Source organism: Saimiri boliviensis, chromosome 17 (genome assembly GCF_048565385.1).
Source record: "Saimiri boliviensis isolate mSaiBol1 chromosome 17, mSaiBol1.pri, whole genome shotgun sequence".
In the NCBI taxonomy this organism is placed as follows: Eukaryota; Metazoa; Chordata; class Mammalia; order Primates; family Cebidae; genus Saimiri; species Saimiri boliviensis.
Window position 1 is genome coordinate 19,654,361 of NC_133465.1, and position 23,932 is coordinate 19,678,292.

Here is a 23,932-nt window from a genome sequence, read left to right on the forward strand (position 1 = left end):
GCAATGAGCTGAGACTGCGCCACTGCCACTGCACTCCAGCCTGGGCAAGAGAGTAAGACTCCGTTTCCAAAAAAAAATGACAGGGGGAGGGGGAGGGAAGGGAAGGAAAGAGGAAAGGAAAGAGGAAAGAGGAAAAGAGAGGAAAGGAGAGGAAAGGAAAGGGGAAAGGGGAAGGAAAGGAGGGCCAGTCCAGGCTGTAAATAGTTCCAGCTTTGCAAGCAGGACAGCCTCTGGCCAACTGCTCAACTCTGCGGCTATCCTGAATAAGCGACCAATGACCAGACACGAGCAGGCAGGCGTGGCTGCGTCTCCCACTGAAGTGACTAACAGAAACAGGCCAGGGCTGTCGGCTGGCACCTGTGCAAGGCACCTGAAGGACAGGCACCATCCTGGTCTTGAGTTGAGGTAACTGAGCTGCTTCAGCCCTTAAGTGCCTCGCCCTGAGCACTGCCGTGCTCGGATGTTGGACTGGGGTCAGACATGGACAGGAACCACCAACATGCAGCACACAGCTCATGAGGACAGAGACTCTGATGGGGCATCTCAGAGAGCCTGGGAGGGTCGAAGATCCACATTCCAGGAGGATGCGCACAAGGTGGCACATGCAGACCACAGCGCAAGAGGAAGGGGGAGAATCACCCCCGTTTTTAGAGACAAATGTCACCCGCCAAAGAGCTCCTCTGTTCTGAGTCAGCAGCGTGTCCCCAAAACTCATGCCAGGTCTTCCCTTTTTGGAAAAGTGTGTTCTCCGTAACTGACATGTATATTAAACATTAACTTACCACAAAACGTTCTTAATGGATCTTCCTTTATCACAGGCCACCTTATTTCATTTATTTTTATGGAAATGCTCCCCTGCAGAAGTCAGTGGTGCTCACCTCCTGAAACAGTGAGGACATCTCACAGACCAGGCAGGAGCTGGGGCTCTGCATCTCACAGCGGTGCCTGTCAGACAGGAAGAAGTCCCGCAGAAGCGGCGTGTGGGTCAGAGCCTGCACAATGCAGTTCATGAAGCACGTGTTCCCAAGGTTGATCAGGCCGCGCAGACCTGCACAGACGTCGCCAGAGAGCAAGAGTTACCTGTGTGCTGAACCACAGGCACTGCTGGACCCCAGCGGCCTCGTTTTCTTTTATTCATTCATTCGAGAAGCCAGAAAACAACAAGATGTCGCATTTTCCTCGTTTTGATGCCACTTTTACATGAGCGGTATTGAAGAATGTCCCCCATCATCATCCCCTCCCACTTTGGCCATGTGTGCTTTCACAGAATTACACAAATGCAGTTTCTACAACAGGCCAGGTCAGAATGGAACCTAACAAACAAAATAGCTTTCAAAAAATGTTCTCGGGCCAGGTACAGGGGCTCACACCTGTAATCCTAGCACTTTGAGAAGCCAAGGCGTGAGGATCACTGGAGCCCAAGAGTTTGAGACCACCCTGGGCAACACTGTGAAGCCATGTCTCTACACAAAACACAAAAAATGAACCAAGCATGGTGGTGTGCACCTGCAATCCCAGCTACTTGGGAGGCTAAGGTGGAAGGATCGCTTGCGCCCAGGAGACAGAGGCTGCAGTGAGGTGAGATGGCAAAACTGCACTCCAGCCTGGGCAACAGAGCAAGAACCTGTCTCAAAAAAAAAAAAAAAAAAAGTTATAAAAGGTTTTCCCTCAATCTGTAGAAAATTCAGCAAACACTTACACTCACACGCATCATTTCTCTCCCTGAAGATTACTGTCCCAGCCTCACCCTCGCCAGAATCAACTTGAGTCCCTTTACGCATACAGACACAGAATGTGGCGAGGGCAGGGGCCACTGCCACGTGTTGCTCTGTGCCCCAAGCCCACTGCAGGACCCTGCAGAGAACAGGTGCTCAAGAGCTGGTCACTGAGCACATCGACGAGTGACAGTTACACAGGGTTTCAACAGAACCACGTGGGCTTACAAAACCCCTAATTCTGTATTTACTTTTAAACCCTGGAAAGAAGCGGAGCCGAGTGACAAGCGACTGCAGACCGCGCCCTCCACCCACCTATGGTGCAGTTCGAGGTGATCTTTCTCCTTTTTGGATTGTGCTTCAGCAGTTCAAGCTCCCGTTTGGTTGGTTCCCAGGTTGAAAACTTCTCTCCAGCACCTGAGCAGATGAAGGACAGTTCCAGCTGCTATTAGCAAAATGTTTACATCAAGTGTGTTTACATATAGAAGCTGTGGTGCTATGATATCTGTCAGGGTGCATTTCAGTGAGTGACAGCCGCAGCACCAAGGCCTTCTCAAACCCTCCTGTGCTGATGGGCTACACACAACACTGAAAGGAGCTTCTCACAGAGGGTGTGAGCTACATTTCCTGCAAAAAGACAAGCAGCACCTCCAGTCTAGACTACACCAACGCCAATGCCCAAACAGTTGTTTTTTTCTTTTTTTGAGACAGAGTTTCGCTCTTCTTGCCCAGGCTGGAGTGCAATGGCACGATCTCAGCTCACCGCAACCTCCGCCTCCCAGGTTCAAGCAATTCTATTGCTTCAGCCTCCAGAGTAGCTGAGATTACAGGCATGCGCCAAAATGCCCAGCTAATTTTGTATTTTTAGTAGAGATGGGGTTTCTCCATGTTGGTCAGGCTGGTCTCGAACTCCTGACCTCAGGTGATCCGCCCGCCTCGGCCTCCCAAAGCGCTGGGATTACAGGCGTGAGCCACCTCGCCCGGCACAGTTGTTTTTCAAATGTCTTCCATCCTTCACCCCAGAGATGGCAGTATCAGCACCATGGGAACTTACATGAAGGATTCTCCTGCAAACAAGTGAAATAGAAGGAGAGAACATGCACTTTTCAGCAAACTGAAATTGCATACACACAGCATCGTTACCAAACTAAAATAGATCCAACAGTTAAAAACGTGTGTGCCACAAAATATTCAGAATGGTATAAACGCAACCCTTTGCACTCAGAGGTACTTGTTCCATGCCAGCCAACATTTCTGAATACTTCAAAATACTTTTAAAGATACAGCATGGCCAGGCGTGGTGACTCATGCCTGTAATCCAAGCACTTTGGAGGCCAAGGTGGGCGGATCACCTGAGGTCAGGAGTTCAAGACCAGCCTGACCAACATGGTGAAACCCGTCTTAAAAAAAAAAAGACATAGCATGTTGGATAGCTGGAATTATGAAATGATTCTAGAAGAATGCCATTTTAAGCCTGGACATACATCTCTTAGGCATGTGCTTTCGTGTTGGATAGATGGAATTATGAAATGATTCTAGAAGAATGCCATTTTAAGCCTAGACATACATCTCTTAGGCATGTGCTTTAAATGCTCTGCACAAAACAATACTCCTACACTTAAGTCACAATGTTATTAAATTTCTGAAGGAAAAGAATAGAGAACACAAGTCAGAGAGGGCTCTCCAGAAAAGACTTGTTAAACAAGTAATTCTGCTCACTGAAAGAGCGCCTGTTGCTATTCTTGCCTTCTCAAAACACTGGGCTGTTTCCACTGGAGAAAAATTAAAGCAAGAATGTACAACAGGCGCCAGGTTCATACACTTCTTTGCAAACAGCAATAGCTCTGCTACCAGAGAGATCAGAAGCTCGCCTGTCAACTAGGGCAAACCATAGCTGTCACTGGCAACCACCATGAGCATCTGTCAGAAGTGAAAACCGAAAACAACAGGAAAATCAACTCGGGGAAGCCAAGAATAAATAAGTAATAAAGAACGTGACTGTATGACGTCTGCACCTCTCCCTCGGTGCAGCCGATAACCAGAGTGTGTGGCACGAAAAGGCGACGGCAAGTGCGAAAGCCACACTGGCGCGAGAGCCACGAGAGCGGCTCCGAGGGCAAGGATCTGACCGTGCGGGGCGGGGGGCTGGCAGGAGACTCTCCTCGCTTCCGTCTGCTGAGTTCACTCTCCTGACATGGATTTAATATCACCCAAACAGTCCACAGTTTTCAAAAAGATTCTACCACAACTCACTCAGAAAATAGTCTGCCCTCCAGGGAGGAAGGAGGTATGTTTACACATAACATTACAGGAGATCGCTTGCTAGAATCCAGTAGAGCTGAGGGCAAACCACTTTGGGATTCCCGGCTACGGAGTCGCCTGTTCCCCAGAGGTGTGACCTCACCACACTGGTTCACTCCCACATTTGCAGGTGCACCCGGGAGAGCTGAAGTCCTGCTGGGGTTGTTCCCCTAACCCAGCCGCAGGCCCGTGGGGGGTCTGCAAGGTAACACCTTGGAAGTGGCCCCAGGCACAGGGGCAGCTCTGCATGCCTCAACGCGAGCCCCTCCCCTGCAGTGCACAGCTTCAGCTGACTCCACTGCGGGCCTTAGGGGAAGGTGGGGGGCCTCTTCCCACCAGCCGCCACCTTCCTACTAGGTACTTCTATTTCTCCTGTGAGGTCTCCCCTTGATGGACATGTGGGAATTGCAGGGTCAGGGAGGTAAACTGAGGCAGAACCAAACCTTGCATTTTCCAAGCCTTCCGCTGCTCCTCCTTGGCGATTATTTCCATGTCTTTGTCATAGATGTAGTCCTGACACAGAAAGCAGTAGATGCCTCCATACATCAGATCAATGGCTGAAGAGAGAAAGGATGGAGGAGAAACCGAGTTGAATTAAAAACAACAAGGAAACGCTGCAGGGCGGAGTTAAACACAGTGAGGTTCTGGAGACAGACTGTTCACGGCACCTTCCTATGCCCAAGCCGCAGTGCCCAGTCCAGCAGGGTCTCCTATCCCGAGCAGCTGGAGGCACGTGCACTGTGCTGGGAGCTCACGCCCAGGGCTGAGGTGTCTAAAAAACAGAGGCCACCCATACATACTTTTCAAAGTAGCCAATACTCCAGGATCAGGACCTCTGCCACCTTCTCTGAATGCGTGGTATTTAAAGCTGGTGCATCTGCATTGGGTATTTTCACTCCTGACCACCTGACACAGAGTGACTGTGCTTCCCTCCATCTAGGATTCCTGACACCACCACCATAAAGAACGCAGCAGCAACGTGCTATGACTTTTGTGGCTGGCAGCATTTGCTACGCTTACCTTAAGGACAGGGGTAAAACAGTTTCTCGTTGGATGACCTTGATTGACATCCTGACCCATAACTACCTGAAAATGGATCTCCCACAGTTTCTCAACTGCACCTTCTATAAAATGGGACTAATAGGCCGTGAGCTGTGGCTCATGCCTGTAATCCCAGCACTTTGGGAGGCCGAGGTGGACAGATCACTTGAGGCCAGGAGTTCGAGATCAGCCTAGCCAACATAATGAAACCTCGTCTCTACTAAAGGACAAAAAAGTAGCCAGGCATGGTGGCACACACCTGTAATCCCAGCTATTTGGGAGGCTGAGACAGGAGAATCACTTGAATCTGGGAGGCAGAGGTTGCATTGAGCCAAGACTGCACCACTGCACTCCAGCCTGGGCAACAGGAGAGAAACTCCTTCTCAAAGGAAAAAAAAAAAAAAAAGTTAATTGGATCTTATGTGGCCAGAAGCAGTGGCTCACACCTGTAAGCCCAGCACTTTGGGAGGCCAAGGTGGGCAGACTGCTTAAGGTCAGGAGTTCGAGACCAGCCTGGCCAATACGTTGAAATCCCATCTCTACTAAAAATACAAAAATTAGCTGGGCCGGTGGCGCACGCCTGTAATTCCAGCTACTCAGGGATTACTGGCAGCATTTGGTACTCTTCAGCCCCACATTTGCAGGTGCGCCCTGGGAGAGCTTAAGTACGCTGGGGTTGTTCCCCTAACCCAGCCGCAGGAGCCTGAGGCAGGAGACTCACCTGAACCCGTGAGGAGGAGGTTGCAGTGAGCCAAGACTGCACCACTGCACTCCAGCCCAGGTGACGACAGAGTGAAATCCGCCATGCCCAGACACATATTTTCTTAAGTACAAATATATTTCCAATGTTCCATAACCCTTCTCACCACACTGAATCCCAGCCCAGGTGTAACAGCAGCATACATTGGTCTGAGAATCAGAGCAGAAACATTCTTCATTTACCCTATTCAAAGCCAAGTATCTACACTAGGAGCTACTGTAGAATTCTATCACACCCACCCGGTCCTGATTAGCGTCTTCTCCCTTTACTTCCTCCATATCAGAAGTCATCACTCTCTGCCAATCCCTCGCCTGGTCACCTGGGGCCAATCAGGGCCCTGTGTGCCCTCAGCTCTCCTTCAGAAAGGCCAGGGAACTCATTGTTACAACCTGAGGCCCTACTTTCCAGCAGCCTTTTTACAACCAGTTGCTCTTAATTGCAAATGAGATACGTCCCCTGGCAATGACTGACTTACTCATTTTCATCTCTATTACTTAAAGCTTTCTTTAATATCAACTACCACCATGTCACCTAGAAATTAAATAAATGTTTCCTTTACAATAACTGTAGCTGTGGCAAAACAGCATGATATTGAGGCGACAGCTTCCAGGTGTCCATAGGGAAACAGTGGGATCATAAAAACATCATATTACAAGATAGGGGTATGTTTTGCTTTAAATCGTCTCCCTTCCTTTTTATTTCTTTGAGATAGGGGTTTGCTCTATCACCCAGGTGCGAGTGCAGTGGCTTGACCACGGCTCACCACAGCCTTGACCTCCTAGGCTCAAGGAATCTTGCCACCTCAGGTCCTGAGTGAGTAGCTGGGACCACAGACACACACCAACATGCCCTGCTAATTTTTTTTTTTTTTTTTTTTTTTTTGAGACGGAGTTTCACTCTTGTTATCCAGGCTGGAGTGCAATGGCACGATCTCGGCTCACCGCAACCTCCGCCTCCTGGGTTCAGGCAATTCTCCTGCCTCAGCCTCCTGAGTAACTGGGATTACAGGCACGCGCCACCATGCCCAGCTAATTTTTTGTATTTTTAGTAGAGACGGGGTTTCACCATGTTGACCAGGATGGTCTCGATCTCTTGACCTTGTGATCCACCCGCCTCGGCCTCCCAAAGTGCTGGGATTACAGGCTTGAGCCACCGCGCCCGGCCCTGCCCTGCTAATTTTTAAATTTTTTGTAGAGACAGGATTTCACCATGTTGCCCAGACTGGTCTTGAACTCCTGATCTCAGGTAATCTGCCCGTCTCAGCCTCCCAAAGTGCTGGGATTACAGGTGCAAGCCACACTGCTCCACCGTCATCTCACTTCTTAAAAAAAAAAAGAAAAAATTAGCCCGGCGCGGTGGCTCACGCCTGTAATCCCAGCACTTTGGGAGACCGAGGTGGGCAGATCACGAGGTCAGGAGATGGAGACCATCTTGGCCAACATAGTGAAACCCTGTCTCTACTAACAATACAAAAATAAGCCAGGCATGTTGGTGCACGCCTGTAGTCCTGGCTACTCATGAGGCTGAGGCAGGAGAATCACTTGAACCTGGGAGGTAGAGGTAGCAGTAAGCTGAGATTGTGCCACTGCACTTCAGCCCGAGCAACAGAGTGAGATGCCATCTCAAAAATAAAAATAAAAATAAATTTACTAGGAAAAAAACCAGACACACCGTGGCCAGGCACGGTGGCTCACGCCTGTAATCCCTGCACTTTGGAAGGCCACATCCAGAGAATTGCTTGAGCCCAGGAGTTCAAGACTAGCCTAGGCAACATATTGAGACCCTGCCTCTACAGAAAATTTTTAAACACTGGAAGTTATTCGGCCTCCCAAAGTGCAGGGATTCCAGCTGTGGTGGTGTGTGCCTGTGGTCCCAATGAGAGGCTGAGGCAGGGGGATCTCTTGAGTTCAGGAGGTCGAGGCCACAGGGAGCCGTGACTGCACCACTGTACTCCAGCCTGGACAACAGACAAAGCAAGACCCTGTCTCCAAAAAAAAAAAAAAAAAAAAAAATCAGACACTTTCTGTGTCAGCTTCCAGTTAGAGCTATGCTCTTAACCTTTACTACCAGCACTCCTTGTAGAGAGCTTTAAGGGACACAGGTGACTGCAGTAACTTGATGGACTCACATTGTTTCCAATAGGTCTTTTTAGGCTACTGTTTTTAAGAGAGCATCAGATTACAGAACTTCAGGGGAGAAAGGCCTAAAAATATCTTTACCTGGAATCACTAGGCTCACATGAATTATTCCCTAAAACAGGTCTCTGGCATGGACTCCTTGAAAATGCTATTCTGAAGGATATCCTGCCAACCTCATAAGCAGTCCAAGGAAAACACTACTGTGTAGAAGAAACATTTAGTGCACACAGTCAGAAAACAAAGCCAAGGCCAGGTGCGGTGGCTCACACCTGTAATCTCTGCACTTTGGGAGGCCGAGGCAGGAAGATCACCTGAGGTCAGGAGTTTTGAGACCAACCTTGCCAGCATAGTGAAGCCCCGTCTCTACTAAAAATATAAAAATTAGCCAGGCATGGTAGTAGGCACCTGTAATCCCAGTTACGAAGCTGAGGCAGGAGAATTGCTTGAACCCAGGAGGGAGAGATTGCAGTGAGCCAAGATTTGCCCTGGGTGACAGAGTGAGATGCCATCTTAAAAAAAAAAAAGAAAGGCCGAGAGTTTTATGTAACTTCTAGAATGTAGAATGAGTTTGATTTTGTAAGACTACGAAAGGTAAATTTATCTTGAGGCCACACACAATGCTAAGGGAGCCTTTTCAGGAACTGTGTGACTTGAAACAATGAAACCCATTGCCGAGGCCATAAAATCACCTGTGCACACCCAACCCTGTGCTGACCTAAGTAATCTCTTGTTGCCCAGTCTGGAGTCCAATGGCACAATCTCAGCTCACTGCAACTTCTGCCTCCTGGGTTCAAGCCATTCTCCTGCCTCAGTCTCCCAAGTAGCTGGGATTACAGGCACATGGCACCACACCCGGCTAATTTTTGTATTTTTCGGTAGAGACAGGGTTTCACCATGTTGGTCAGGCTGGTCTCGAACTACATGGAGCTTTTTCTTTACAAATGTTTGCCTAAGAGAATTCCTAACTATGTGCTTCAGGGAAAGATGAGGGTCTAATGTTTCATTAGCAGGGACAGTGTAACTTTTCACGGGAAGTCAGCCAGGCACAGACAGCAGGCCATTCAATCAGGACCACCGATGCTAAGGCAAACTGGGGGGCACGATTCAGCCGACCTCAGCTTGTCCCTTTCACTTCCCGTAACAAGTGTCACCAGTGAGGGGCACATATTACTTGAGATAAATGACAAAGGAGACTTTTGGAAGAATGGAACTGCAAATCAAAAAGCAGCAATTTGGGGGCCACAACCATCCCCATCCCAGAAGCTGGCCTCACCCAGGTTGTGCCGCTTCGACTTCGCGTGCTCGTGAATATGCTTCTTTGTGAAGCAGCCGAAGAAGACGCAGTAGAGGCAGGAATGCAGCCTGTTGAGGTGGACTCCACAGACATGGCAGATGCAGGACTTGGCCTGAAATTCAGAGAAGCGGAGATGTGGGCGGTGTGTGACAGGACAGGGGTGCTCGGAGGAAACAGTCAAGCAAAGGATCCCCCCAGAACAGCTACTGGAGGAAGGACAAAGACTTCCACTCTAGAGGATCAGTTTCATTCTTTCGTTTCCCCCAAACGGGACTTCATTCGGTTGATAACTAGCTCCCCAGAGGAAAACTCAGCCCACAACCTCAACTGCCGAAACCCTGTAAGCTACGAGGATATTCCCCTTATGCCCTCCTCCTGATCCTAAGGGGCACGCCAAGCCCAGCTCCTGCCCCCACTGCAGGCCAGTAACTCACATCTAGTCACCCTTAACCTGACATCATTTCAGGTTTGTGAATCCAGGTTCCAAACCACAGCAAATTTAGAAGCAGTAAGAAAAAGGGAGGGAGACATGAATCAAAGCAACGTATAGGAGAAAGAAAAAGCAGGGCATTACCAAAAAACAGACCTCAAAAACTTGAAATGGGCCGGGCACGGTGGCTCAAGCCTGTAATCCCAGCACTTTGGGAGGCCGAGGCAGGTGGATCACGAGGTCAAGAGATCGAGATCATCCTGGTCAACATGGTGAAACCCCGTCTCTACTAAAAATACAAAAAATTAGCTGGGCATGGTGGCACGTGCCTGTAATCCCAGCTACTCAGGAGGCTGAGGCAGGAGAATTGCCTGAACCCAGGAGGCGGAGGTTGCGGTGAGCCGAGATCGCGCCATTGCACTCCAGCCTGGGTAACAAGAGCGAAACTCCATCTCAAAAAAAAAAAAAAAAAAAAAAAAAAAACTTGAAATGTTAGATCGTGGCAACGAGGCACACAGTGGTAAACAAGCCTTACACACCCAACCACCCAGGACGCCGCTGACTCACACAGCACTGACAGGACGTGTGAACGGGGACAGGCACCACTGGCAATACTGGCACAATTTGAGCACAGAAATGAATGATAGGAATAAATTATTTATACTGACTTTAAATAGAATCCCTAAGTCCAGATTGATAAATATATACACCTACTATACACCCATCAGATTTTTTTAAAAAGAAATTAATACTATACACACAGAATGTCTTCTTCACAGGAGAATTCCTTCTAATAAATGTCGCAGAAAAACAAAAATACATCATCTTCATTTTATACTTATAGTAATAACTGATTCAGGCAAGAATCATCAGTAGATGCTAGAACCATTGGGTAAAAAATACTGTGTCGGCCAGGCACGGTGGCTCACACCTGTAATTCCAACACTTTGGGAGGCCAAGGTGGGCGGATCACAAGATCAGGAGTTCAAGACCAGCCCGGCCAACATGGTAAAACCCCGTCTCTGCTAAAAATACAAAAAATTAGCAGGGCATGGTAGCTAATCATCTGAGGGTTGGCTGTGGGCATCATGACAGTTTACCTCCTGAGACAGTCATCACAGTCAAAGCTTAATTTTTCTTTTTCTTTTTTTTTTTTTTTTGAGACGGAGTTTTGCTCTTGTTACCCAGGCTGGAGTGCAATGGCGCGATCTCGGCTCACCACAACCTCCGCCTCCTGGGTTCAGGCAATTCTCCTGCCTCAGCCTCCTGAGTAGCTGGGATTACAGGCAAGCGCCACCATGCCCAGCTAATTTTTTGTATTTTTAGTAGAAACGGGGTTTCACCATGTTGACCAGGATGGTCTCGATCTCTCGACCTCGTGATCCACCCGCCTCGGCCTCCCAAAGTGCTGGGATTACAAGCTGGAGCCACTGCGCCCGGCCAATTTTTCTTTTTCTTTTTTTTTTTTTCTTTTTTTTTTTTTTGAGACGGAGTTTCGCTCTTGTTACCCAGGCTGGAGAGCAATGGCGTGATCTCGGCTCACCGCAACGTCCACCTCCCGGGTTCAGTCAATTCTCCTGCCTCAGCCTCCTGAGTAGCTGGGATTACAGGCACGTGCCACCATGCCCAGCTAATTTTTTGCACCTTTAGTAGAGACGGGGTTTCACCATGTTGACCAGGATGGTCTCGATCTCTTGACCTCGTGATCCACCCGCCTCGGCCTCCCAAAGTGCTGGGATTACAGGCTTGAGCCACTGCACCCGGCCTTAAAGTTTAATTTTTCAAATCGTATTATCTAACATATATTGTCCAAATTCAAATACCTGAATTGTCCCAATAATATTCTTTATGCTTTTAAATATTTGCATACAGGATTCAATTCAGGATCATGGACTGCATTTGTTTTCATATATCTATAGATTTGGTTCATCTAGAAATTCCTAGCCTATTTTTCTTTCATTACTTGAATATTTTTGAAGAGCTCACCTCAATTAAAAAAACACATTAATTTACATATAGAATTGTCCCTCGGTATCTAGAAACCGATTCCAGGACCCTCTCAGGTACCAATCCATGGATACTCAACTCCCCGATATAAAATGCGCTTGCAAATAACCTATGCACATCCTACCATAAACTTTCAATCATCTCTATATTACTTATAATACCTAATACAAAGTAGGTGCTATGCAAACAGCGGTTATAGTGCATTGTTTCAGGAACAATGAGATGAGAAAAAGTCTGTACATGTTCGGTACTGATTCAACCATCCTTTTTCTCCCCCAAGTATCTTTGATTTGTGGTTGACTGAACCCACAGAGGCAGAACTCAGGCTGCTTGTATATGCATGTATGCATGCACGCATGCATGTGTACTTGTGTACTGAGGCACTGAATACCTAGTTTCAGAATATCACCCCAGAGACAACTTCAGTCAATTAAACAGGAAAAGAATTTGGGAGGCCGAGGCCGGTGGATCACGAGGTCAAGAGATCAAGACCATCCTGGTCAACATGGTGAAACCCCATACCTACTAAAAATACAAAAAATTAGCTGGGCAGAGAGATCCAAAATGGCTGATCACTAGCAGCTCGGGATTGTAGTTCCCAGTGAAAACGCTAAGAACGAGAGGACACCACACCTTCACATGAATTCTTATTGCTCATGCACCAGGAGATTCCCAGCGGAGGAGCCCCATAGGTCGCCAGCGCGACTCTTGCAACCGGCGAGGTGGTTTTGCCGGTGCCTCGGAGCGTCGGTTCTTGGTGCAGAGTCAGAAAAGCACCATCAATCTTAATACCGCTGATTGAGTCGGCGCAGTGGGTTGCTCAGATTTCGGCGCTGAGAATCAGTAAGTTGGAAGTCCACTCAGAAACCCAATTACAAAGACGGTAATTATAAAGACCACAGATGGATAAATCTACAACGAAGGGAAGAAAACAGTCAAAAAAGGCTGAGAATACCCAAGATCAAAACGCTTCTCCCTCAGCAGGGGATCACAGTTCCTCATCAGCAACGGAACAAGGCTTGATGGAGAACGAGTGTGTTCCAATTACAGAAGCAGGCTTCAAAATGTGGATAATAAGAAACTTCTGTGAATTAAAAGAACTTGTTCTAACACAATCTAAAGAAACTAAGAACTTTGAAAAAAGGTTTGACGAAATGTCAACAAGAATACAAAATTTAGAGAGGAAAATAAGTGAACTGATGGAGCTGAAAAACACAATACGAGAACTACGTGAAGTATGCACAAGTTTTAACAGCCGAATTGATCAAGCAGAAGAAAGGATATCAGAGGTCGAAGACCAACTCAATGAAATAAAACAAGAAGACAAGATTAGAGAAAAAAGGATAAAAAGGAATGAGCAAAGTCTCCAAGAAATATGGGACTATGTGAAAAGACCTAATCTACGCTTGATAGGTGTACCTGAATGTGACGAAGAGAATGAATCCAAGCTGGAAAATACGCTTCAGGATATTATTCAGGAAAATTTTCCCAACTTAGTAAGGCAGGATAATATTCAACTCCAGGTAATACAGAGAACACCACAGAGATATTCCTCAAGAAGAGCAACTCCAAGGCACATAATCGTCAGATTCACCAGGGTTGAAATGAAGGAGAAAATACTAAGGGCAGCCAGAGAGAAAGGTCAGGTTACCCACAAAGGAAAGCCTATCAGACTTACAGCAGATCTCTCAGCAGAAACCCTACAAGCCAGAAGAGAGAGGGGACCAATATTCAACATCCTTAAAGAAAAGAACTTTCAACCAAGAATTTCACATCCAGCCAAACTAAGCTTCATAAGTGAAGGAAAAATAAAGTTTTTTGTGAACAAGTAAGCACCCAGAGATTTCATCACCACCAGGCCTGCTTTACAAGAGCTTCTGAAAGAATCACTGCACATAAAAAGGAACAAACAGTATCAGCCTTTCTAAAAAATACCAAAAAGTAAAGAACATCAATATAATGAAGAATTTACATCAACTAATGGGCAAAAGAGCCAGCTAATATTAAATGGCAGTATTAAACTCACATATATCATTATTAATTCTAAATTTAAATTGACTAAATTCCCCAATTCAAAGACAGACAGGCAATTTGGACAAAAAACTAAAACCCATCGGCATGCTGCATCCAGAGCCATCTCACGTTCAAGGATACACAAAGACTCAAAACAAGGGATGGAGAGAGACTTACCAACCAACCAGAGAGCAAAAATAAATAAATAAAAAGCAGAAGTTACCATTTTTGCCTCTGATAAAATAGTCTTTAAAGCAACAAAGATCAAAAGAAGCAAAAAAGGACATTATATAATGATAAAAGAATCAACGCAAGAACAAGAAGAATTAAAGATCCTAAATATATACGCACCCAATACAGGAATACCCAGACATATAAGACTTATAAAGAGACTTAGACTCCCATACAATAATAGTGGGAGACTTCAACATTAATATTAGACAGATCAATGCGACAGAAAATTAACAACGATATCCAGGACTTGAACTCAGATCTGGAACAAGTAAACGTAATTAACATTTATAGAACTCTCCACTATACACAAAATATACACTTATCAGCACCACATCATATCAACTTAGAAGTTTAAACGAAATGTTGGTTGGCTCCTTGTTTGTTATTCTCTTCCCTCATTTTCTTTCACGTCTCCATTATTAAGGACAATTATAGGCATACCCATATTTAGACGGCATTCTAGCCCGGGCAACAAAGCAATACCCCCATTCTCTCTCCCTCTTCCTCTTTCTCTTTCTTCCTCTTCTTTATTCTTTTTATTATTCTTTTTTTCTTTCAAAAAAAAAAAAAAAAATTAGCTGGGCATGGTGGCGCGTGCCTGTAATCCCAGCTACTCAGGAGGCCGAGGCAGGAGAATTGCCTGAACCCAGGAGGCAGAGGTTGCGGTGAGCCAAGATCGCGCCATTGCACTCCAGCCTGGGTAACAAGAGCGAAACTCCGTCTCAAAAAAAAAAACCAACAAAAAAAAAAAAAACAGGAAAAGATTACCTCTACAACAGAGAACTCTGGCCAACACCACCCTAAGCAAACTCACTCGCCACGGAGCGGGCAGGTGCAGAGGATGGCGCAGCAGCACCTGTGGAGTGCTCCGACCAACACGGTCCATCTGGAACCTGCTCCTGAGGAGGACGAGGCCTGTCCAAACTGAAGGACTTCTGCAAAATGACTGACCTGAGCTCTTCAAAAATATTCACGTAATGAAAGAAAAATAGACTAGGAATTTCTAGATAAACCAAATCTAAAGACACATGAAAACAAATGCAATCCATGATCCTGAATTGAATCCTGTATGCAAATATTTAAAAGCATAAAAGATATTATCGGGACAATTCAGGTATTTAAATTTGGACAATATATGTTAGATAATACGATTTGAAAAATTAAGCTTTGACTGTGATGACTGTCCCAGGAGGTAAACTGTCATCACGCCCACAGCCAACCCTCAGATGATTCAGAAAATGGTACAGACATAAAACCAGCTAGCAAGAAGCTAAAATTCATTAATTCATGTAAATGTATGATATTAATTTTGGCATTCTTGCTATTTGTTGTAGGTTTATTTTCAAAATAAACTGATAGGAGACATTAAATTGAGCATACATACCTTGCAGCCCAGCCATTCAACTCATTGGTTTATATGCAACGAGACACACACAAGGACTTTTGTAGCATTACTACTTGCAATACCTCAACAGTGAAAATAAAAATGTTCATTACTAGTTAAAAAAAAAAAAATAAACTATAGTACAGTTAATTCAGTAGAGCACTACACAGCAACAGAAAGGAACCTATGACATACTTAGCAGCATGGATGAATCTCAGAACTGAACCAAACTGAGCTAAACACAAGCCCCTGCTGTGCTACACACTCCTTTATATTCTCTCTACTACACAACCTAGGATGCTCCCCCGCACAAGTTAACCAATCAAAGGGAAGACACATTTTACAGGCCTTATGGAGCCAACACAGCTAACATGATTCACGCGGCCAACCAAGAAGGCAACTGGTACTAAATACAGAAAACGTTTGTCCCTGACATACTGATAAAGCCTTTACCTTATGTCTTGTCTAGTCACGCACCACATAGCGATGTCTAACTGAATGACAGGCTGCATGTACAATGGCGGTCCCGGAAGATTACAATAGCGTATTTTTACTCTATCTTTTTTATGTTTGGCTACAGACACACAAATGCTCACCGTTGTGTTTCAATTGCCAATGGTGTTCAGTACAGTACATGCTGTACAGGCCTGCAGCTGAGGAGCAACAGGCTCCATCACACAGCCTGGGTGTGCAGTAGGCTGTACCGTCCAGCTTTGTGCTACGTCACTCTACAATGTTCGCACAAGGAGGAAATCGCCTAACAATGCATTTCTCAGAATGTATCCTGTTATTAAACAATGCCATGACCGTTATTTTATTTCTCCCCAACTTGCACTTTGCAATGGTGAGTCCAATAATACTGCATCAGATTGAAATTTAATAGAGGCAGACACAGGAGGGAGGCAGCACAAGTCTTCCAGCGTCTAGAGGAGGCCAGGAAGAGCCTCTGGGGGGACTACCCGGCATACACTTTATTTTGGACTTCCAGTCACAGAATTTGAGATGAAATTTGTTGCTCTAAGTCACTCCATGTGTGGTAGTTTGTTACAGCAGCCCTGGGCACTCACACAGAACTCACATTCATTTTTATTCTAACTCCCTTCACAGCACTCAAGTAGAAAACACAGCCTGGCGTGGTGGCTCATGTCAAAAATCCAGCACCACTTTGGGAGGCCAAGGTCAGAGGACTGCTTGAGGCCAGGAGTTCAAGACCAGCCTGGGCAAAATAATGAAACCTCTTCTCTACAAAAAATGCAAAACTTAGCTGGGCACAGTGAGGCACACCTGTAGTCCCAGCTATTCAGGATCATCTGAGCTGGGGAGGTCAAGGCCGCAGTGAGCCAAGATCACATCACTGCCCTCTAGCCTGAGCAACAGAACCAGACCTGCCTCAAAAAAAAAAAAAAAGTTGAAAATGCATTCCCCAGGCACCCTTGTGGCTCAGGTTCCAAACATGTCTTGGGACACATTTGCAGACCATGGGGGTGGTGAGTAAGCCAAAGAGAGAGGCCCAGTGGGGGCACCCACATGCTGGCATGGACCCTGAAGGGGTGGCCTGTTTAAGCAGCCCAGCACACTAGTTCCTGGTGTGATGGGCTGAAGAGGCAGGATTCCCCAGGCTGGAGCATTTTCCTAGAAACTCAACCTAGAATCTACTACTCCCATAGCCCTTGCAATGATTTCTGAATTAAATCCCTTTCTCCTATAAATTAATTCACGTAGATTCCACAGACTGCCAGTAAATCTTGAAACGTAACTAGGATTTGTATGTGACAGGAATTAGGAGAGGAATCAGTAATTTAAACAAATTGTTGTTGAAAGAAACACCCTGCCAAATCCATTAATTCAGTCCCAATAAGAATATTCCTGGCCGGGCGTGGTGGCTCACGCCTATAATCCCAGCACTTTGGGAGGCCGAGGCGGGTGGATCACAAGGTCAAGAGATCAAGACCATCCTGGTCAACATGGTGAAACCCCGTCTCTACTAAAAATACAAAAAATTAGCTGGGCATAGGGTTGTGCACCTGTAATCCCTGCTACTCCAGAGGCTGAGGCAGGAGAACTGCTTGAACCCAGGAGGCAGAGATTGCAGTGAGCTGAGATCGTGCCATTGCACTCCAGCCTGGGTAACAAGAGTGAAACTCCATCCCCCTCCCGCACCAAAAAAAAGAATATTTCTCTGAACATCCTATTCTCTTAACTCCTTACACTAACTCCCACCTCAAGAAGGATGGGGAGGTGCAAGAGGGGCACAGCCCTTTTACTCAACACCATGAGGGCTTACCCTATGGATGGCTCATCAGTACACTGAATTTTGAGTCCAGCTTTTAAAAAGTGTGCAGGAGAGAGATCCAAGATGGTCAGCTAGCAGCAGCTCAGGGTTGCAGCTCCCAGTGAAGGCACAGGGAGTGGACGCCAGACTTCCAGACGAATTTTTGTTGCTTACTCCCAGTGGAGGAGCCCCGCAGGTCGCCAGCGCGACTCCTTTGGCCTGCGCAGCTGTCTCAGTGCAGAGTATGCGGGACTGGGTGCCCTTCTGGTTGGCGTTTGGAGCTCCCGGAAGGCAGAGTCACCCATTCAGCTGATCTAAAGGGGGACTGAAGCAGGGAGCCAGACCGGAGATTCCTGGGCAGAAAAGCGCCACGAATCTCAGCACTGCTGTTTGAGCCTGCAGGGTCGCTGCATGGGAAGCTGCATAGATCCCGGTGCCTTTTCGGCAGGCGATTGGGGCACCTGGGAGAGAATCGACCATTCAATTAGGAGAAGAAAAAAAGCGGGCTCCGAGTAGGGAAGCCAGGTGATTGGGTTTGGCTGGTCCCTCCCCCACAAAAAAACAGCATTTGGAAACACTGACGGTTGGGAGTTTCACAGCAAGCACAGCTGAACCCGGGAAGGTCCAGCTCTGTGGCGGAGGGGCATCCGCCTAAGGAAAACAAACAAATAACATCATCACAAACAAGCTGGACGTCCACTCAGAGACCCAATCTGAAAGTCAGCAAATATGAAGAGGACAGGTGGATAAATCCACAAAGATGGGAAGAAACCAGCACAAAAAGGCTGAAAACATCCACAATTAGAATGCCTCTCCTCCTTCAGGGGATCGCAGCTCCTCATCAGCAAGGGAACAAGGCCTGATGGAGAATGAGTGTGATGAATTGTCAGAATCAGGCTTCAGAAGGTGGATAATAAGAAACTTCTGTGAGCTAAAAGAACATGTTCTAACCCAATGTAAAGAAACTAAAAACCTTGAAAAAAGGTTTGACGAAATGCTAACGAGAATAGACAATTTAGAGAGGAATATAAGTGAATTAATGGAGCTGAAAAACACAATACGAGAACTTCGCCAAGTATGCACAAGTTTTAGCAGTCAAATTGACCAAGCAGGAAAAAAGGTATCAGAGGTCGAAGACCAACTCAATGAAATAAAAGAAGAAGACAAGATCAGAGAAAAAAGGGTAAAAAGGAATGAGCAAAGTCTCCAAGAAATATGGGACTACGTGAAAAGACCTAATCTACGTTTGATAGGTATATCTGAATGTGACAAAGAGAATGAATCCAAGCTGGAAAATATTCTTCAGGATATTCAGGAAAATTTTCCCAACCTAGCAAGGCATGACAATATTCAAGTCCAGGAAATACAAAGAACACCACAAAGATATTCCTCAAGAAGAGCAACCCCAAGGCATATAATCATCAGATTCACCAGGGTTGAAATGAAGGAGAAAATGCTAAGGGCAGCCAGAGAGAAAGGTCAGGTTACCCACAAAGGGAAGCCTATCGGACTCTGCAGATCTCTCAGCAGAAACCCTACAAGCCAGAAGAGAGTGGGGGCCAACATTCAACCTCCTTAAAGAAAAGAACTTTCAACCCAGAATTTCATATCCAGCCAAACTAAGCTTCATAAGTGAAGGAAAAATAAAATTTTTTGTGAACAAGAAAGTACTCAGATATTTCATCACCACCAGGCCTGCTTTACAAGAGCTTCTGAAAGACGCACTACACATAGAAAGGAACAACCAGTGTCAGCCACTCCAAAAATATACCAAAAGGTAAACAACATCAACATAACGAAGAATCTACATCAACTAATGGGCAAAACAGCCAGCTAGCATCAAATGGCAGTATTAAACTCACATATATTACTATTAATCCTAAATTTAAATAGACTAAATGCCCCAGTCAAAATACACAGACAAATTGGATTAAAAGTCAAAACTCATAGGTATGTTGCATCCAGACCCATCTCACATGCAAAGATACATAAAGATTCAAAACAAGGTTGGACACGGTGGCTCAAGCCTGTAATCCCAGCACTTTGGGAGGCCGAGGCGGGTGGATCACGAGGTCAAGAGATCGAGACCATCCCGGTCAACATAGTGAAACCCCGTCTCTACTAAAAATACAAAAAAAAATTAGCTGGGCATGGTGGCACGTGCCTGTAATCCCAGCTACTCAGGAGGCTGAGGCAGGAGAATTGCCTGAACCCAGGAGGCGGAGGTTGCGGTGAGCCGAGATGGCGCCATTGCACTCCAGCCTGGGTAACAAGAGCGAAACTCCATCTCAAAAAAAAAAAAAAAAAAAAAAGATTCAAAACAAAGAGATGAAGATTTACCAACCAAATGGAGAGCAAAAATAAATAAATAAAAAGCAGGAGTTGCAATTCTCGCCTCTGATAAAATAAGACTTTAAAGCAACAAAGATCAAAAGAGGCAAAGAAGGACATTACATAATGGTAAAAGGATCAACACAACAAGAAAAGCTAACGATCCTAAATATATACACACCCAATACAGCAGTACCCAGATATATAAGGCAAGTTCTTAATTATTTATAAAGAGACTTAGACTCCCACACAATAATAGTGGGAGACTTTAACATCACATTGTCAATATTAGATCAACGAGACAGAAAATTAACAGATATCCAGGACTTGAACTCAGACCCAGAACAAGTAAACTTAATAAACATTTATAGAACTCTCCACCCCAAATCCACAAAACACACATTCTTATCAGTACCACATCACACCTACCTGCTCTAAAAGTGACTACATAATTAGAAGTAAATCACTCCTCAATAATTGCACAGCATTTCACAGTTTTAAATGAAATATTGGTTGGCTGCTTGTTTGTTATTTTCCTCCCTTATTCCTTCCTGTCTCCATTGTTAAGCACAATTATTGACATAAAAGAGGTTTTCAATACCCATTTTTAGACTGCATTCTAGCCTGGGCAATAAAGCAAGACTCCCGTTCTCTCTCCCTCTTTCTCGTCCTCTTTCTTTCTCTCTTTCATTCTTCTTTTTATCTCTAAAAAAAAAAAAAAAGTGTGCAAACGTGACACAGCACCTTAGGAGCTAGTGCACTTTTCACACATTACCCATGACTTCCCAGCATCTTATTAGGAAGGTAAGCTTCATTCTTGTGCATTCTCTTCAGTGACTTTTTCAAGGGTTCAAACACTGACGTAAGTGAAGCGACAGGTGTTAAGTATTCTTTTTTTTTTTTTTTGAGACAGGGTCTCACTATGTCACCAGGCTGGAAGTTCAGTGGCCCAATCTCAGCTCACTGCAACCTCTGCCTCCCAGGTTCAAGCGATTCTCCTGCCTCAGCCTCCAAGTAGCTGAGATAATAGGCGTGTACCACCATGTCCAGCTAATTTTTCTATTTTTAGTGGAGATGGGGTTTCACCATGTTGGCCAGGATGGTCTGGATCTAGATCTCATGATCCACCCACCTTGGCCTCCCAAAGGGCAGGGATTACAGGTGTGAGCCACAGCGCCCGGCCTAAATATTCTATCCTTTATATGAAAAAATATGGCACTAAAAAGCTAAAGACTTCACCAAAATTAGGTAATTTTCTCAAATTAAGTTCCCCAACCTCAGACACCTCAGCATCCAGACTCAGGCCTCTCAATCTGAATCTAAAGGTACTAAAATCAAGCTAAAGGTACAGCAACCCCAGACCTTTCAATCTACAGAAGGGGTAATTTCATTCTGCAAAGGCAACACCTCAGACTGACCTCGTTTCAAGGCCAGGACCCAGCAGTTACCGGTAGTGTCCTTGGGCAGGTTGGAGACTTACTTGCCAGGCCTACCCAAGTACCAAAATCAGAATGAAATTATGTATGAAATATAAAATATCACAGCAGTCCTTCCTTAACTACAGTTTCGCCTGCTGTGGTTTCGGTTACCCAAAGTAAACCTCATGGAAATGCCAGAAATATTTCATAAGCTTTAAACTGCCCGCCGTTCTGAGAAGCAGGATGAAACTGAGTGACGTCCCGCTGTCCCGTGACCATCCCTTTGTCCAGCTTCTTCATGCCGTCTAGGCCACCTGCCCATTAGTCACTTGGTAGCCGTCTTGCTGATCACATCAACTGTTGCAGCAGCTTGTGTTCAAGCCACTTTTATTTGACTTAATATAGCCCCAAAGCTCAGAGTACTAATGCTGCAATTTGGATATGCCAAAGAAAAGCCATAAAGGGCTTCTTTTACATGAAAAGCTGAAAATTCTTCACTTAATAAGAAAACAGTATCATATGCCGAGGCTGCTAAGATCTTTAGTCAGAACAAATCTATCAATGAAATTATGAAGGAAAAAAGTTTGATAGTATATATAGGGTTCAGTATTATCTGTGGTTTCAGGCACCTACTGGGGATCTTGGAATATATCCCTCAAAGATGGGGGTAAATACTGTATCATCATAAATGGAAAATGAGGAAGCCCAAGAGATGCTGGGAGCTGCCGAGGGACACACATTTGGGCAGAGGTTGGCTGGGGCAAAATCCTCCTTGTACCGACTATCTTAGGCTAGTCTTTCTTTAAATCGAGCTCACCCCACACCGACTAGGAGCGATCACATTATCCTAAAGCCTCATTATAATCTGTCATGCCCACTTAATTCCTGGAGTTTCTTACCAGAGCTGCTAACATGTAATAATAAAACTCACACTCAATTCTCTCTCAATTTCTACTCTTCAGCACCCTCTGCTACAGGTATTGGCCAACATAAAACAAGAGGCAAGAAAAAGACTCATATATCCACAAGGCAGGTCCTTTTAATCCCTGAAAACTGAGTTTACTTCCTATCTAAGCTTGCATCCACTTGATGCTGATGTGATCAAGTCTGTGTGCTAAATACAGGAAAAGCCTTGATAGAAGACCCTGCTACCAATCTGTAGGAAGTAGAACCAAAAATACCTACTTTGAACTTGCATTGTGGAGTGTGCAATCGGCAAAATCCAGACTATAGGAAAGTCAACAAGTCAAAAGGCCCAAGTTCTTCAACAGATAAAGTAAAAGCCAAAAAAAACAAAAAACAAACAAACAAACAAAAAAAAAACGCTAAGAAGGAAGGAATGAAAAGAGAAGCTACAAATTAAGAGACTTGTTTGTTAAACGACTTATCAGTATAGCCACATGGTAAATACCATCAAAAGATACAAAGAAATGAACTCTCAATCCACTCAACCAAAATTGCTAGACAAAAGATGCCAGTCTGAAAAGGCTGCAGACTGCATGAACCCAGTAATACGACATTCTGGAAAGGGAAAAACCTCAAGAGATGCAGAAGAGACTGGTGGTTGTGGAGAGCTTAGGAAGTGAGGCACAAGGATTTTGGGGGCAGTGCAATTGTTCTGTACAGTACTGTAGTTGTGCATGCCTCTGTCAAATCCAGTGAACTTTACAGCACAAAGAGCAAACATTAATCTCTGTGATTTTAAAAATAATTAATGAGGGCCTATAGAATGCAGGCTGAGGCAGAAGAAACCAATTGGATTACACATATAGGACTCAACTACACAGAGGCGTGGGGAGAGAAGTACCTAAGTAATGTGGAAACGAGGGAAGAATGTAAGACTCAACGTGAAAGGAACTGTACCTGAGTGCTGTACTCTAAGGGGTCAAGTCGTTTCCCAAGGAGTACAGGACAATTCTGAAACCTCTATTCATGTATACCAAAGCGAAGCAGATAAGTAAATGGACTGTGGACAGTAGGAGCCAGGATTTTCTCTGCCAGACAGAGAAGTTACAGATAAGCTGGAGAGGAAGGCTAGAATAATCCCTGTAGAGTTCGAGACATCAACATGAACGCATGTAGAGCTTAATATGGATGCAGATGGATATATATCAAAATAATCACAGACGTGTATATACACGACGCATTTGTATATACACACCTGATTTCCCAACTCTGTCCCCTTAGAGGGCCAAGATGCCATGATATCCCAGTAATAATGAGCACACCAGTGCCCAGATCTTGTTTTCTAATTCCATTCTCCCATAAAAGGAAGTGGAGATCCTTGGAGAAATGCTGGAGTCTAAGGCTGGGGCAGAAAACATATAGATAAGGCCGGGCACGGTGGCTCACGCCTGTAATCCCAGCACTTTGGGAGGCCGAGGCGGGTGGATCACGAGGTCAAGAGATCGAGACCATCCCGGTCAACATAGTGAAACCCCGTCTCTACTAAAAATACAAAACATTAGCTGGGCATGGTGGCGCGTGCCTGTAATCCTAGCTACTCAGGAGGCTGAGGCAGGAGAATTGCCTGAACCCAGGAGGGGGAGGTTGCGGTGAGCCGAGATCGCACCATTGCACTCCAGCCTGGGTAA

General features: G+C 45.5%; 1 protein-coding gene across 1 annotated transcript in view; it reads right to left on the bottom strand.

Annotated features, from left to right (window-relative positions):
- USP22 (ubiquitin specific peptidase 22) overlaps positions 1-23,932 on the bottom strand; it is a 47,112-nt gene that overhangs the window by 17,655 nt on the left and 5,525 nt on the right. The window contains exons 2-5 of the mRNA XM_039476157.2: positions 9,229-9,361; positions 4,460-4,573; positions 2,031-2,132; positions 879-1,048 (exon numbers count right to left, since the gene is read on the bottom strand). Of these exons, the coding sequence (XP_039332091.1) occupies positions 879-1,048; positions 2,031-2,132; positions 4,460-4,573; positions 9,229-9,361 (519 nt within the window). The remainder of the gene's footprint in view (positions 1-878; positions 1,049-2,030; positions 2,133-4,459; positions 4,574-9,228; positions 9,362-23,932) is intronic.